The 17615-nt window shown below is 38.6% G+C and overlaps 2 protein-coding genes across 29 annotated transcripts in view; one reads left to right on the forward strand and one right to left on the reverse strand.

The window, feature by feature from the left end:
• Positions 1–6702, reverse strand: part of DCAF6 (DDB1 and CUL4 associated factor 6) — a 174509-nt gene extending 167807 nt beyond the window's left edge. For 17 of the 22 annotated variants that reach the window (XR_014053375.1, XM_081489212.1, XM_081489210.1 and 14 more), the window contains exon 1: positions 5960–6332. Coding sequence is in view for 12 of the 22 variants with exons in the window: in XM_081489201.1 (XP_081345327.1) it covers positions 5960–6056 (97 nt within the window). In the remaining 10 variants the exon portion in view is untranslated. Of the gene's footprint in view, positions 1–5959; positions 6333–6459 lie in introns of those variants that run through there. The other 5 variants (XM_081489207.1, XM_081489211.1, XM_081489209.1 and 2 more) reach the window with 1 other exon arrangement.
• MPC2 (mitochondrial pyruvate carrier 2) overlaps positions 5954–17615 on the forward strand; it is a 29255-nt gene continuing 17593 nt past the window's right edge. For 2 of the 7 annotated variants that reach the window (XM_081489222.1, XM_081489223.1), the window contains exons 1-2: positions 6408–6737; positions 7077–7243. In XM_081489222.1, coding sequence (XP_081345348.1) covers positions 6679–6737; positions 7077–7243 — 226 coding nt within the window. In that variant the 5' untranslated portion in view covers positions 6408–6678. The other 5 variants (XM_081489226.1, XM_081489228.1, XM_081489227.1 and 2 more) reach the window with 5 other exon arrangements.

The raw sequence follows: 17615 nt of genomic DNA on the forward strand, positions 1-17615 counted from the left end.
CAAAAATATAACAAGAAAACTGTAGGCTAATAGCCTTAACGAACAAAAACAGCAAATTCTTACCAAAAGTGAAACCAGCAATACATAACGATTTATAGCCATAGCCCACAAATTGATCAATGTTAATGTATTAATATAATCTATGAAAAATAAGTCATATAATCAACTTAATAGAATAAATCTTGACAAAATTCAACAGCTAGTCATGATAAACACTCTCAGCAATTTAAGAGCAGAAAGGGATTTCTTCAATGGATACCTACAAAAACCTACAGTCAACAACATATTTAATAGTTAAAGACTGAATTCTTGCTAGGACAAGGAATAAAGCAATGATCTCCACTCTTACTACTTCAAGATTCTACTACAGTCCTAAGTACAATTAAGCAATAAAATTGGAAAAAGGAAGAACAAAATAACAGAGGTGAAAAACAGGAAATCTTTTTTTTTTTTTTGGCCACACCACATGGCTTGTGGGAGCTCAGTTCCCTAATCTTGGATTGAACCCAAGCCCTCAGCAGTGAGAGCATGGAGTTCTAACCACTGTACTGCCAGGGAATTCCCAGGAAGAAATCTCAATACACAATGACATAATCATCTACATAAAATCCAGGCTCATGGCTCAGCGGTAAAGAATCCACATGCCAATGCAGGAGACATGGGTTTCAGTCCCTGGTCCAGGAAGATCCCACATGCCATGAAGCAACTAAGCCTGTGCTCCACCACTATTGAGCCTGTGCTCTAGAGTCGGGGAGCCACAACTACTGAGCCCACATGCCAAGAGCCTGTGCTCGGTCACAAGAGAAGCCACCACAGTATAAGAGTCAAAACTAGAAAACTTCTAGGAAAAAAGCATAGTATATCTTTGTCACCTTGGATTAAGTAAAGATTAAAGATAAAGATTAATTTTTATCTTTACTTAAGTAAAGATTAAATAGCACACAAAAAAGCATGAACTATAAAAGATGCTGTCAAGAAAAAGACAAGACACACAGGGAGAAAATATCTGTAAAATACATTATCTGGTTACGGATTTGTATCAAAGGCTATATAAAGAACTATTACAATATTAAGAAGGTAAATCTGAATATTTAACCAAAGTATATGGATGGCAAATAAGCCATGAAAATATACTCAAAATCATTAATCATGAGGATTAAATCAAATGCAAATTAAAACAATAATGGTATCATTATACCTACATATCTATTTAAAAAGCTAAAATTAAGAAGACATAATGCCAAGCGTGGATGAGAAGGAACAACTAGAGCTCTCAAACATTACTGATGTGAACACCATATGGTATGATTATTTTGAAAAAGTTTCTTATGGAGTTAAACACACTTACCCCACAACTAAGAAATCCCACGGTAAGTATTACTCGGATTTAGGAATAACCCGGCAGTCCAGTGGTTAAAACTCTGGGCTTTGACTGCCGAGGTTCTGGGTTCAATCCCTGGTTGGGGAACTAAGACCCCACCAGCCTCAGGACATAGGGAAAAAAAAAAAAGCCAAGGATTTAAGTGTCCTACCCTACTTATTCTTTGCCAAAGTATAAATTAAAGGTTTTATTATCTTTATAGCTATTTTCATTAGTTATCAGTAGTATTCAAAAAAAAATTTTTTTTAATCTGCCACCCTAAGTCAATAACATTCAGTTACAACTATAAAAAACACACACCACCTAGTAGTTTTGCAAACCTCAAGCCAATAATCATTAGTGGATATTCTACTCGGTAAACACCAACATTTTTTAACAACATGATATGAAAACACAATGTACCACACCTGCTGTGGCTGCTGCTGCTAAGTCACTTCAGTCATGTCCGACTCTGTACAACCCCATAGACGGCAGCCCACCAGGCTCCATCCCTGGGATTCTCCAGGCAAGAATACTGGAGTGGGTTGCCATTTCCTTCTCCAATGCATGCATGCATGCTAAGTCGCTTCAGTCATGTCCGACTCTATGCGACCCCATGGACAGCAGCCCACCAGGCTCCTCCGTCCACAGGACTCTTCAGGCAAGAATACTGGAGTGGGTTGCCATTTCCTGCTCCGGCACCATACCTAGTAAGGCTAAATGTCATTTGGGAAATCTTTTTAGTTATGTGTGTATCACAAATTGCCACGTAAATGGCAATGTGGATAATGGTCAAAACATTTGAAAAACACTGACATAAAACATAACTGTAATATAAATTCCATGCTATCAGAAGTTCCTATCCCTTTTAAACACTTTAATTCTATACCAAGTAGGAATGAAATCTACGACAGAGCTATTCAATGGTCTGCCATTGTTATTATTAATAATATGCATTTGGTGGCCTAATCTTCAGGAATTATCAGTATATTCTATAACATATATTTGTCATATCTATCATTCACTATTAAAATCAGACATTTTTCAGCGTTGAGATTTTTTTTTTAAGACTAAGGAAACAAAATACAAATATTTCACTTACTTTTCCCCAGTAGCTAACAAAGGGGCAAAACTCAGAATGTTCTGACCCTTATAAAATATATTGTAACTCTGCAACACTTTATGAAGACCTTTGTTAAGTCTGAGTATAGATGTACTCAAGATACACTACAAGACTAATCTAAATGCAAAATTAACCATTTCAATACAGACTGACCCTAATGATATTCAAAGGACAGAGACATTCTAATCCCCTTACAAAAAGATATTTCAATCTTCACTATAAAGTTGTCACTGGCTTAGTGGTTCCTATTCTCCCAACCCCCTCCTCCGGACAAATTTCTCTGCAGAAATTCTAACCCCCAAGGTATCAGTATCACGAGACTGGAATTTGGGGGAGGTGATTAGGCTTAAGTGTGTGCACGCTCGGTCATGTCCAACTCTTTGCAACCCCATGGACTGTAACCCAACAGGCTCCTCTCTCCATGGGATTTTCCAGGCAAGAATTCTGGAGTGGGTTGCCATTTCCTTCTCCAAGACTTGGATTAGGGCCCTTATAAAAAAGACCCCAGAGAATTAGTTCACCTCTTCTGCCTTGTGAGGTTACAGTGAAAAGATGGTTATAAGGAAGCAAGCCCCCACCAGACTTAGAACCTGATCACACCTGATCACATGGTGTGTTCCAGCTTCCCAAATTTTGAAACATAAATTTCTGTTGAAATAATTTTCCTTGATAGGAGGAAAAGAGATAATTAACCAAATTTAAATAAAATCACCTGTAATGCTTCAATACTACTATTCAAAAGATACATGCTATGATTAATTTGAAATGCATATGTTACCAAAAAAAAAAGTCAGTTGCTTCTATCCCATTTTACTGTTATTTAGAAGTAATTCATTATTAGAAATACATATAATGGACATAATTAGAGAAATATTTAACCTATGATATTATAAACAATCAAAATGTTTAAATACTGAAGTCTCCAAAAAAAAGAATCCATTTACCTTTTAAAACCCTTTTAAAAGGGGGCTTTTTAAAAAGATTTTATGAGTATTTCAAAATATCATTTCTGGGGGACTTTCCTGGTGGTGCAGTGGCTAAGACTCCAAGCTCCCAATGCAGGTGGACCAGGTACAATCACTGACCAGTCAGAGAACTAGATCCCACATGCAGCAACTAAGAGCTTGCAGGCCACAACTACGGGTTCATCATACTCCAATAAAAACAGAAGATCCCACATGCCACAACTAAGGCCCTGTGCACCAAATAAATAAAATTTTTTTAAATTATTTTTTGAAAATTTCATTAATTCAGACAGTGCTAATGTGGATTTTGCCATTTCCTGAATGCTAAGCCAAGATTAGCACTGGAATGTGGATGAGCTAGATAAACTAAAAGTGTAAAGAAAGTCTCCTAAGGCCAAGAAATTACTTTTCAATCTATTTCTGAATACTTAAAAAAACCCACTTTTTAAAAAAACCCACTTTTAAAGGAAGCTGTTCCAAGAATGTGATAATTATAAAGTATATATTACTAGCACATTTAAAATATTATGTAAGATATGGAATTCATTGTATGAATACACATGTTTGAAAATCTGTAATTTAGACTTTCTACTAAAGACAGTGAAGTCACATTCTTCAACTCCCCTCCATCCAAGACAAACTTCACTTCCATTATGGAGCTAAAAGAGGAAGGGAAAAAGAAATTTATGATCTTACTATATTTTAATTGACTCTATCATAGATACAACCGAACTGAGCCAGCAGAAAACATTAATAACAAAACTAAATATAATTACTACTCATTCAAATGCTCCAACTAATTGAAATAAAGGACCACATATAAATTCATTCATGTAGAACATGTATTCTTTTTATTAAGGTAAAATTAAATTCTTTCTCAGCAAGTGAATATTAAAAGAAATATTGCACATCTTTTAGGTTAATGGTTTAAAGAAGCACTCTATTCATACTAAATTTTAAAATGATTAATCACCACTCCAGGTACTTATCCTAGAACAAATGCACAAAAACCACATACTGATACAAGGATGTTCACCTATAATAACAGCAAACGTACAGAAAAAGAAATAAGGCTGAGTTAACCTTGACATCTTCATACTGTTAAATACTATGCAACAGTTTAAAAGACTGTACAGATCTATTTCTACCACCATGAAAAGATCTCCAAGATGTAATGTAAAAGCAAGTTGCAAAACAATATTTACAATATGACATCATACATGCAGGTCACACACATACACACTCCTACAGCATTTCCATATGTACACATATGCTTGTGAGAATTCAAAGGAAAAGGTCTAGAAGAACATTCAGGAAACAGAACATTGTTACCTCTCTAAGAGTGTGTGTGTGAAACGAATGGGAAGAATCATAAGAATTTGTGCTTCATTTTTACAAGGAGAATGTACTCACGTCACTTGAGACACTAAAAAGCAGGAGGAAAGAAAAAAATGCCTGTTAACTTCTCTCAAATAATCACAAACCAGAACTATTAGGTATAATGAGATTTCAATTTCTTTTATTGATTTTAAGTCAAAACCATTTGACTTAAAATCATTTAAATGACATTTAAAGCATTGAAATGACATCAACAAATACCTAAGATAAAAGTGACAAAATTGGTAAGAAAAAAATTTTAATGATGTTGTCTTGCCTTCAAATTAAAAATAAAAAAAGAAAGAGTAATGATACGATTGCAGAGGAAGGAAGAAAAAAGATTCTTACTAAATCCATCCACTTTTAGCTCAGGCGTGACCCAGAATCCTCACAAATCCACTTAAACAAAACGAAAAAAAAAAAAAAAACTGGACTACCGTCCCTCAAGTATCGAAGGTTGTTTTTAGAAAGCTTAACTAAGAAACAGTAAATGCCAAGTGTTTCACCGGTGTGGGAATGGGAACGCGAAACCCTACACCTCCTTAAAGCAATCTAAACGACAGAACAGCAGAGTCCAACTGGGAAAGCGCGCGGGGGTGGGGACAGCTCAGCTATCACTTTAGGTTTTGGCTCGGAGCCGCGGAACAGTTTACCCCCAGTTTGTTTGGAGCGTGGAGTCCCCGACGGTGGTCAACGCGTCGCCGCCGACACCTAAGCACAACCGAGACTTCAGAGGAAGGGGCGGTCAACACAAACTTAGGTCCTTCGGCTGAGCCGGGAGAGCGCTGAAGAGCAAAAGCGCCAACTTTTGCTCTAAACGCGGCAGCTCCGGGAGGTTCGACAAGTCTTCCCCCAAGTCCCACTCCTGAAACGATCCCAACACCTTTCCCCGCCAATACTGTCCAGCCCCCGGAGGAAAACCCGACCAGGGCGGCGGCTGGCAGCAGGAAAGAGTGCCTTAGCCATGGGAGGACGACAAGGGCGCGGGTCCGCCAGCTGAGGCCCACCCAGCACCTCAGTCTCCGGGACGCCGCTGCCCAGAAGCCGTCCCCTCTCCAACAGCCCCCGCGACGCGGCCCCTCCCCCGCCTCTGGGCGGCGACCTCCGCGCCCCCGCCCCGGGGCCCCTGCTCACCGAGGTAGCGGCTCCGCAGCCGGGACGGGTCCTCCAGCCCGAGGGACCTTTTCCTCACGTCCCACAACAGGTGTGGGCAGGAGCCACCCCGAGACATGGCTCGGCCAGGCTAGGGGAGGAGGGGCGACCACCGCGTGGGGGAGGGGAGGAGGGGGAAGAGACACGCGGATCAACACCTTAGCCGCGCCGGCACCATCCACGCGCCGGCTCTCTCAAGCGCAGCGAGTTAGATGGCAGCGGCGGTGGCGGCGGCAGCGCCTTCGCCTGCGAAGTCCGGCCGTACCCCGGCTGGAGCTCGCTTCATACTCTCCTTCTCAGACTACCCAGAACAACCAGAGATCAGCAACAGTCCCCTCCCTCGGCACCCTCTCCTAAAGGAGGAGGCGGAGGTGGCCTCGACTCCTCCCTCTCCTCGTTCTCCACACCCGCCCTTCCAAGCCTTTCTCGCGAGATGACGACCACTGGGCGTTGAGGCAGGTGTATGCCATGGCCGCCCTTACCCTAGAAAAATGGGTTCAGGCCATTCTAGTTAAATCCTTAATACTCTATGGATAAATGAGGAATAGAGAAGTAGCTGAAGTCTAAGTCTCGCGCTCACGAGTCTCATTCCAAAGGAACCAAGAGAGTTGTGCGGCGTCATCTTTAGTCGGGGCACGGAAGGCCCGAATAGTCCATTTTATCTAGGGGCCTCCTTAACCAAAGGGAAAGGGTATCCGCCGATGGAGCTTCACTCTCCCTTCTCCAACATGGCTTCCAGAGCAGGAAGAAGAAATTGGAGGTTTGCTTTGGACCCTGCCCGCGCCTGGGGACGGGCCAATCAGTGCGGGCAGCTCTGCTTGCGCAAGCGCGCTGCCGCTAGGCCTCTGGGTTGACTCGGTGAGGCCGTCCTTTAGCCACCTGTTTTAGCCGCTCCTCCCGAGTCCAGGCGCTGAGAAGCCAGTAGGCGGGCTCGGGGCGGGCCGTCGCGGAGTCTCCGCCCCCACAACCTTCTCTGGGCGCCGGCCAAAGGGTGGTTCGCTGGGGGGTCAGGCTCCGCAGCGGGAAGGGCAGGCACCCAGGGAGAGAGGGCGCGAGGCGTTGATACAGGGGAAAGTGACGAGCTTCCCTACATTGCCAGCCAGGGACGAGCACGCGGCCACTACCACCTGGCTGCCCACGATCACTCGTCCGGAGAAATGTCAGCCGCCGGCGTCCGGGGCCTGCGGGCCACCTACCACCGGGTCCTTGATAAAGTGGAGCTCCTGCTGCCTGAGAAATTGAGGCCGTTGTACAACCACCCGGCAGGTAATGAACCCAGAGTGGCTCCCACCGAGACCTCCCTTCCTGACCCTTTCCTCCCTTTACCGATACACTGACAACTCGGGCAGTGGACAGTTCACCCACAGCCCTAACCCCTGTTCCTCAAGTGAATCTGTGTACTTTCCCTTGCTCCTTGCTTTTCACATTTTCTTTTCCAACATGTCTAAAACTCGTGATTTTCAAGTCTGCGCCCTTTGCGACCTTTGTTGCACTGCTTCTCTTAGGCACCACTCAGATCCGGACCAGGCCTCTTGGTTTGACCCTTCTCCATTTCTGCGGCCAGGAAAGGGTCTGGGCCACCAGGAAACCTCATTCTCTGCCCTTTCCTTCCATGAGTAGTGATATATTGACCCACACGCAGAAGAGCTGTCTTCCCGCCCCAGAGTGTTTGGAGTAAAGGTCATACTGCCTTCAGCTCCAGCTGACAGGCCTGCAGAAGCCTTAGCCAGTTTTTGAGTTAAGTGTCATTCCTTGCCTCATAGGTCTAGTTTGTTTAAGTTTATCCTAAATTACTACTGAACAAGCTCCTCCTGAATCTTTTTGTGTGGACAGACCTGGATTTAAATTCTGCTCTGCTGCTAATTGTAGATGTGACCTTGGGTAAAATCCTAGATCTTAGTTTCCGTAAAATGTGGTCGATGTGAGAGTTAAAGATAGCCTGTGTGTTTGATTCTTCGTAAATGCTCAATAAATATTAGCTCTCTCTTTCACCTATTGGAAAACAGTGTTCTTGTAGTTGAAAAAATAATTCTGTAAGAAACTGGAAGATCCTAATGGCTCCAACTCTTTATTTAAGGTCTAAAATCCTGTTACCTCTTATATAAACGTTAGTAATAGTACTTACTTGGCTGGGAACTGAAACCAGATACATTCTGAAGTCACTTTCAAGCCTAAGACTTAGCAAAGGAGAAAGTTTGTTATAAATGGAAAGATTGAAGTGCAACCCCCCTGTGGCCCTTTTGTCTACATAGTTAAATCTATCTCTGCAGTTGGTGTCATTAGGAAAGTTGTCTATCTCCCCACATATCTGACTATGAAGCAGCTCTTGGGAATCTAAGATGATTACTAAATCTGATTTCCAAGTTTGATAATGGATTAATCTCTGTCTTGGAATTATGCTTTAGTATAATATTATTTATTTCAGTAGTTTACCTGATAATGGATTAATCTGTGTCTTGGAATTATGCTTTAGTATAATATTATTTATTTCAGTAGTTTACCCTTTATAAAATTGACCTTTAAGGAGAGATTTTTATTAATGAAAAAGATTAGTTTATTTGCTTTTTGGTTCTTTAAGTCACAGTTTTTGGAAATTGTACTCTGTTTTGTGGCAGAGATTTTCAGGAGGAAGAGTTGAGCAATGCTTCTGTAATAATCTGGGCTTTTTTTTTTTTCCCCATTTTTTGGCCGCACTGTGTGGCATGATTTTGGCCAACTGTGTGGCACGTGGAGAATCTTAGTTCCCCAACCAGGAATTGAACGCACACTCCCTGCATTGGAAGCTCTGAGTTTTAACCACTGGGCCACCAGGAAGTCCCTGGGCTTTAGTCTCAACTGAATTCTTATGGTCAATGCTGACCCTCTTGAGCTTTGTATTTGGTCTGTAGGATAAAGACAGGCTAGAGGAGAAACAACTTTAAACTACTTTAAAACAGAATTGGAGGGTAGTTTTATAGTGATCTTTTTCAAGGTCTTGGCTTTAACAACTTATAGTCATTGTTTATAATAGTTTATTCAACTTTTAAAATGAAATGGAATTATCTTTCATTTGAGATTGGTTTGTAGATCATGTATTTTATCTAGATACTCTTGGACTAGTTCAGTTATTGTAACCCTTTTTTCAGTGTGATGGAAGGAGCATAGGCTTTGAAGCCAGACTGACCTGGATTTGAAACTTGGCTGTGTGACCTTGATCTTAAATCCCCTAACCTTTAGTTCTAATATATAAAATGGGACTAATAATTATCTCCAAAATAATGCACATAAATTTGAACAAGCTTTGGTAGTTGGCGATAGACAGGGAAGCCTGGCGTGCTGCAGTCCATGGGGTCACAAAGAGTCAGACACGACTGAACTGAACTGAATTATCACCATTGAAGGATTGTTGTAAGAGTTAAGTGATGTATTGTCTGTAAAATGTAGCTGTGTTTGCTCATAGACTTTCAACAAACGTTAGTGTTAGTTCTCTCTTATTTACTAACATCCAGAGTAAGAATACCCATCACTGCAAAATTGTTTGTGATTAAAAAGTTGTAGCCTAATGGAATTGGGGCATTTGCTAAAAATTGTGTGTGTGAATCTATTTTGGGCTTCTGTTGTATTGATCTATTTGTCTATCCCTGAGGTCATATTCTTGCTTAGATTTTTTTTTTCCCCTGACTTACCATCTTTCCCTCATGCCTCATCTCCTAAGAGAACTCGCTTAATAAATCACTTGGCTAACATTCCCAAAAAAAAAAAAAAAAGTTGTAGGCACAACAATGCAGAAATGAAGAAACATGAAAAATATAACTTGTTGATTGACACAAGTATTGAATAAAATCTGAAGAAACTATTGTTCTAAGACTTAACAGGGAATAGTCAAGGTTTTGTGTGCTATTTTACATAATAGTGTGTTTTGAATCATATTAGATGATATATCTAATCATCATTAGACTGGATTCACACATTGGAGGTTTTCACAGAAATATGCAAGGCTGGATTCTAAATTTTTGAGATTTAATTGTATCATTGACAAATATGTCTAGACAAGTCACAAGAATACGTCTTTATATAAATATTTATTAGAATATTGCATTCTATATATATATATAGTTAGACCTGTGGTCTTCATCATTCATATATCTACATATTGTCTATGGCACATAATGATCTACTTCTTTAGAGTAAGAATAGCTGCTGCTGCTGCTAAGTCGCTTCAGTCGTGTCCGACTCTGTGTGACCCCACAGACGGCAGCCCACCAGGCTCCACCGTCCTCGGGATTCTCCAGGCAAGAATACTGGAGTGGGTTGCCATTTCCTTCTCCAGTGCATGAAAGAGAAAAGTGAAAGTGAAATCGCTCAGTCATGTCTGACTCTTAGTGACCCCATGGACTGTAGCCTACTAGAGTAAGAATAGAGTTCTATCCAAATACGTGTCCTGGAAAGTTCAGTTCTCAGTCCTCCCACCGTCTCCTGACTGTGAAAGTATGCTGTCCAGTGTTTACTGTAAAAATTATGCTGCCCAATGTTTACTTAAAAGCTTAGTTTGGGGAAAAAAAATGATTAGTGAAAGAGTATCTTTCATTTGTATTTATGAGCTCCAGAATGGGGTGAATTGTCCCAAAGGATGCACAAAATGAAACTTTGGAATATAGAAAGAAAACAGTAGAACTTCTATTAGTACTTACTTTATCTTTTTAAAGTTTCCATTTTGTGTATATTTTATAATATAAAATATATTAGTGCATATTTACATATGTATATGTGTAAATAGTCCCTTTCTTAGGATGGTTCAACTTAAGATTTTTCAACTCCACAAGATGGTTCAAAAGAAGTATAAATTCAGTAGAAATCCTAATTTTGATCTTTTCCTAGGCTAGTGATATGTGGTACAGTGCTCTTACAGGTGGCAGCAACAAACCACAACTCCCAACCATGCGGTAAACAACCAATACATCTCTTCTGCACCCATATAACCATTCGTTTTTCACTTTGAGTACGTGTGTGCTGTGTTCTTTGTCTTTCAGTTGTGCCTCTTTGTGACCCCATGGCTCTTCTGTTCATGAGGGGGGTTGCCATTTCCTCCTCCAGGAGATCTTCCCTACCCAAGCATTGAACCTGCATTTCCTGTGTCTCCTGCATTGGCAGGTAGATTCTTTACTACTGTGCCACCAGGGAAGCCACAGTTTTCAATAAATTGCATGAGAATTTATTTATTCAACAATGTATTATAAACTTTATTTATTGATTATATATTAACACTCCAGTGTTCTTGCCTGGAGAATCCCAGGGACGGGGGAGCCTGATGGGCTGGCGTCTATGGGGTCACACAGAGTCGGACACGACTAAAGTGACTTAGCAGCAGCAGCAGCAACAATTTATTATAAATAAGCTTTGTGTTAGATGATTTTGTCCAATTTAAGGGTAGGTTAGGCTAAGCAAGGTGTATTAAGTAAATTTTCAATTTATGATATTTTCAACCTTCAATGAATTTATTAGGGTTTAACCCCATCATGCTGGTGCTGCTGCTGCTGCTAAGTCGCTTCAGTCGTGTCCGACTCTGTGCGACCCCATAGACGGCAGCCCACCAGGCTCCGCTGTCCCTGGGATTCTCCAGGCAAGAACACTGGAGTGGGTTGCCATTTCCTTCTCCAACGCATGAAAGTGAAAAGTGAAAGTGAAGCTGCTCAGTCGTGTCCGACTCTTCGCGACCCCGTGGACTGCAGCCTACCAGGCTCCTCTGTCCATGGGATTTTCCAGGCAAGAGTACTGAAGTGGGGTGCCATTGCCTTCTCCATAAATTGAGGAAAATCTGTACACACCTGAAGTCCATGGAGTCAACATGTATATATAAATTGTATATAGAGGGTGTATGCTCACATATTTTTTAAACTGATGGGGCAGTATGTTCAAAAGAAGTTAGGAGAGGACTTCTCTGGTGGTCCAGTGGTTAAGAATCCACCTGCCAATGCAGGGGACACAAGTTCAGTCCCGGCTCCAGGAAGATCCCACGTACCTTGGGACAACTAAACCCATGTGCCACACCTACTCTAGAGCTCTAGAGCCTGTGTTCCGCAACTAGAGAGTGGCCCCTGCTCACCTCAACTGGAGAAAGCCTGCATGCAACGAAGACCCAGTGCAGCCATAAATAAATAAATATGTAAAAATTAAAAAAAAAAGTTAGGAGACCACAGCTCTAAAGATTTATACCTTAGAAATTAGTTGGTTAGGATTCTGCACTTTCACTGCTATGGCCCAGGTTCAGTCCCTGCTTGGGGAACTAAGATCCCACAAGCGGTGAGGTGCAGCCAAAAAAAAAAAAAAAGTTATATCTCAATAAAACTGGGGGAAAAATTAAATGAGAAATAAATAAATAATAAAAATAAATAAAAACTATCCTTCAATTAAGTCAGCACAGAAAATAACTAACTTAACCATATAATTTTTGCTCACCATAGCTTTGCTTATAATGAGTTATATTTTGGCTTAAGTGGAAGAACTTTTGGAAAAATATTTCTGCAAAATGTGTTGCTGTGTTTAGCTTACTATTGCTAAGAATATTTTCTACATTGCATGGTGTTCTCTCTGTGAAGGATGATGAGAAAAGTTACGTTAAGATGTTCACAACAGGAACATTTGCATTTTTCCTAGACCAGAGAATTAGTTTTTCCTTTTTATCTTATAGACCTAGAGAATATTTTTAAAATAAAAACATACTAAATGAACTATTATTAGCAGTGTTTAATATATATTATAATTAAATATACAGTAAATATATAATACAGTAAATATACAGTAAATACATATATTATTTATTAAAGTACTAACTTCTGTTAGCTTAAAATTAAGGAATGAGAACCAAAAGAGAATGTTGGGATTTCAAATATTTAAGTTATTGATGCCAAATAGAATATCTTTAAACTAGTTAGCTCCAAAAAGTTGAATTATTTAATATTTATTGAGGATCTACTGTATATTGGATACTGTACTATTGGATAGTGTTTTGCCATCTGAGTTATTTTTATGAATAAAATAAAAATCCCTGGCCACAGAGATTTTGTATTCTCAGAAGAGATCATAAAAGTAATACAATCCTTGCTGTAATTGTTAGTTTGACACTTAACATAACTTTTGATTTTAAACTAATTTTAAGAAGTTAAGATTGTTTATGCCTCATCTAATTTGATTCATTATATGTACTAAAGGAGAAGCAAGCCCTTGGAGAAGCTATAAGTAGTTTGTTATATACATGTTACTATTTATAAAATAGATAACCAAGTGTATAGCACAGGAAACTATACTGAATATTTTGTAATAACCTATAAGGGAAAACAATCTGAAAAAGTGTTTACATATATATAAAAATCACTGAATCATTTTGCTGTACACCTGAAATTAACACAACATTATAAATCAACTATACATCAATAAATAATAGTTTATTATTTCTAAGACAGATAATATTAATTTTGGCTATAAAAGATGGAAATATGTTTAAAGTATGGTATGGCATAGTAGAAAGATGACTGGGATCAAAGAAGCCTGTATTCTGGTTCTTACTCTATTTGGAACTATCTGAATATGAGACAAATTAACTTGGAAGAAGTGCCTTTTCTTTTTCATCTATAAAAATAAGAGGGTTTGTATTTTCTTTAAGGTCCTTTGCAGCTGTAACAGTTTACAATTTGGTATTTCTGCTGTGACTTTTCTTAGTTTCAGAGGCTTCAGGAAAGTCCAATTTCATCAGGGAAGACTATATAATTATTGTTAGGTTTTAGGGATCTAAGTTTTTATCCTTGCTGTGCTATGTATTATATAATATAAGTAATTTTACCTTTCTGGACCTCATATACCTGGCTTATAAAAATGCATATTACCTATCATAGCTAGTCACGTCACCTGTTATTTTCTTTGGCCTTTTCACCAAAGCCTGTTTTCATTCAACATTTTAAAAATCATTATTCACCCATGATGTTCTGGGTACTATTTCAGTAAGCTCTTTCCAAGGCCTTACAGAAGATAGAAAGATTGCTTGACTCTGAAATGGTAGCCCCATCATGTTCTCCATGTGAAATCAGAACTAGCTTTAGTAGAAATAAAAACAAGTAATTTTTGACAGTCAGTATCTGTGTCAAAGAATAATAACCTCTATGAATTCTAAGAATTTGTAAGTAGCTGGTTCCATGATAGCAAAAAAGTGGACTTGATTGATACAAGGAACTTCAGAGGGAAGTTCAGGGATGTTGAAGGCAATAAACTGTAAAGAAATGGTATGAAAGGATTTAGGTGGGGTAGTGGACAGCTTTCAATAAGAATTTTATTTTCAACATCGGGAGCACCTCTATTCAATATTTGTATATGTGTATATTTGCATGTGTATAAAAGTTAACTTATTCTGTTCCATAAAGGAAATCTTTCCCTAGGAAGAGAATTATACAGTAAATGACATTCTTTCTGGGTAGAATATATGAAGTATTTCATTAGCAGAAATTCCTCTCAGATAAGGAAATTAAGAAATAAAATTATCAATATGTCATTGTTTTATTAACAAGTTCATCAAGGCAACTAGATTTGTTAAATTTGTTTGAAAATATATGTCTCTTACATATTTGGTTGTATTATTCTTTTGCAGAATTCCTCAAATTCTTCCATAAAAATTTGAACTTTAAAGAACATCAGTTTCACTTTAAAATCAGACAGACATTTAACAACACAAGAGAAAATGACCATTATATTATTCTTTGCCTTTTTTTTGTTATGCTTAAAAATAGTTCATAGTTTTATAGTAAATCCTTGTTGCGGCTCTAGTTTATGTATGATAGTTTGTATCTGTTAATCCTGTACTCCTAATTTGTCCCTCCCCACCTTCCTTTTCCCCTTTTGTAACCATACATTTGTTTTACATTACAGTTCATAGTTTTAAGTAGTCAGCATTTGACATCTTTTTCAACTTCCCAAGAGTAGACTTGTAAGAAACAAGATGAAAATGTGTTGTTAGTTAATTGTTTGTCTAAAAGAATGTATGTTTACATCTGATGGGAATACATTTTTCTCATCTTGGACTTTAGGTTAAATTTCTTAAGAGCTGCTTTTTATTCAGTATATTTTCAGCAATTTAAAATTTCTGCCTAATCAAGTTTTTTCATTCATCATAATGATTGTTAGCTAGATACTCTAGTTGTACTTATGCTTATCTTGATTTTAAGGTATTATATTCACTTCCAGTATCATGATTATTTAATGACTATTATTTTAATCCTCTTCAGTGAGAACAGCTGTCATTGTAGAACATAAACCAGTTTTTCCCAGATCTAGGAAAGATAGTGTAACATTGTGTTCTCATTGTTTGAGTGGTACCTGTTTGCAAAACATTTTGTCTAAGCTTCATGTTTTAGGTAAATAGCAAGGACCTTTTGTATAGTTCAAGGACCAACTGTGAAAGTCGCTCAGTCGTGTCCGACCACAGAGTCCGTGGAATTCTCAAGGCAAGAATACTGGACTGGGTAGCCTTTCCTTTCTCCAGATCCCAACCCAGGGATCGAACCCAGGTCTCTCACACTGCAGGCAGATTCTTTACTAGCTGAGCCACCAGGGAAGCAAAGCTTTCACTTTCACATATTCAACATCTTGTAATAACCTATAATGGAAAAGAATCTGAAAAAGAAAAAATTTACATATATATATACATTTATATATGTATAACTGAATCACTTTTCTGTACACCTGAAACTAACACAACACTGCAAATCAACCATACTTCAATTAAAAAAAATTTTTTTAACTTGTTTCATGTTTTAAATGTCAAAATTAGTTGGGATGTTTCCTCATTACCATTTTCATTATTGATTGACTGCTGTTTTTAAGAAAATAGCCTCTATACCTAAATTAATACATGTCTACGTTTATTTGACTTCTTTACTTTTAAGGTAGAAAATGACTACTTAAAAGTGGAAGGATAAAATAAAATAAGTTTTCTTTAAAAATTTTTGTTTACTTATTGTACGATCATGGGTATTGCTATTTCCCCCCTTTTTTTAAACAATGAAGAAAACACTACTTGTTGTTTGCACTTATACATTTCTAATTATTTGTGTCAGTTGTCAACATCCTCTGATATTTCAGAAAAATTAGAAATTTAGAATGTCTTATTACAATATATATATGCTACTTACGTTTTTAAATTCAGTGTGTAGCCATCATTAAACTAATTTAGGCTTTGTTTTGTAGTTTAAAATTATTCTCTAAATAAAATATTTAAACTTCTTTTGGTCTTTGTTCTAGCAACCATAGTTTACTGTTTGGAGTTTTTGTTTGCTTTGGTTATGTGGGAGAAGGGCAGTGGATATTTTAAAACTACCACCAAGCACAGGGCAGTTGAGTAAGTCAGTTACCAGGCAAAGCTACTGAAAAACTTGGCTGTTCATTAACCCTGAAGGGTCAACCATTTCAGCTCATAAAGAAACTAGAACCCCAGAGGAAACAGTTTTTGGGGTGACAGAAGAGAAAGCATCAGTTTTGAAACAGAAGAGTGGAGTCTGTTTGGGAATCCAAAGCCAGAGACTAAAACAATGTATTGGCTTATCCTTGAGTGATGAAGCCAAGCTTCATGCAGGGATAAAAAATAAACTTGGTAATTGATACTGCATATGACCCTAAGACTTTGCATATGACAAAGAAAAATAAACCAAGTGTGATGATAGGAATCCAGAAACTCAATCTAAATAAAGTAACCAGAGAGTTTGAAAAGATTGACTTATAAGATTAGTACATTATGGCATCAGACTCATGGAAAGAATTTTCAAGAGCCAAAAAGGGGAGTATCATGGTGTAACAGTAGAGTAACTAATGAGTCAAAGTCTAGTACAGCCCTGATGTAAAGAGAACCTGGTGTCCTGAAGTTCATCCTTGAAGATGCAGCAGTATCAAGGCAAATATTCAAATTTCCTAAAATTTGAATGTCTTTGATTAGCATCTCTCCTGGATATGGTTCATCCAGTTCAATTCTGTTCAGAAATATTATTTGTCTAGGAAAACTAAGAAACAGGCTTTAACTTCAGGACTTTGTCTAATTAAAGTAATAGATGCATAAATAGTTCGGTTTAATTGTTTTGTGCAGAAAACAATAGAAGAATAGACAGGCTGCTGCTTTGGGAGTTCAGAGAAGGAGCATTTAATCTAGTCCTTGAGGAGACAAAACCTACACTGAGTGTTAGAAGGATATTGGAGTTAGCCAGATGAAGACAAGGCCAAATATTGGGAGGAGACAGTATGAACTAAGATTTAGAACCATGAAACTAGTTGCATGTTTGCCTAGCTTGTCAGTCCACCTAGACCAAGGTTTCCTAACCTTGCACAATAGATTTTTGGGGGACTGGATTATTGTTGTAGGGGGTTGTCCTTTGCATTATGAATGTCTCTTGAGGAGCAAAATCACCTCTCGTTGAGAACCAGTGACCTTGGCTAAAATTTAATTAACTTAGGCTTCCCTGGTGGCTCAGGAGTAAAGAATCTGCCTACCAATGCAGGAGATGTGGGCTAGAGCCCTGGATTGACAAGATTCCCTGGAGAAGGAAATAGCAACCCACTCCAGTATTCTTACCTGGGAAATCCCACGTACAGAGGAGACTGGCGGCTACAGTCTATGGGGTCGCAAAGA

Source organism: Giraffa tippelskirchi, chromosome 5 (genome assembly GCF_054371585.1).
Source record: "Giraffa tippelskirchi isolate mGirTip1 chromosome 5, T2T-mGirTip1v1.2.pri, whole genome shotgun sequence".
NCBI classification, from domain to species: domain Eukaryota; kingdom Metazoa; phylum Chordata; class Mammalia; order Artiodactyla; family Giraffidae; genus Giraffa; species Giraffa tippelskirchi.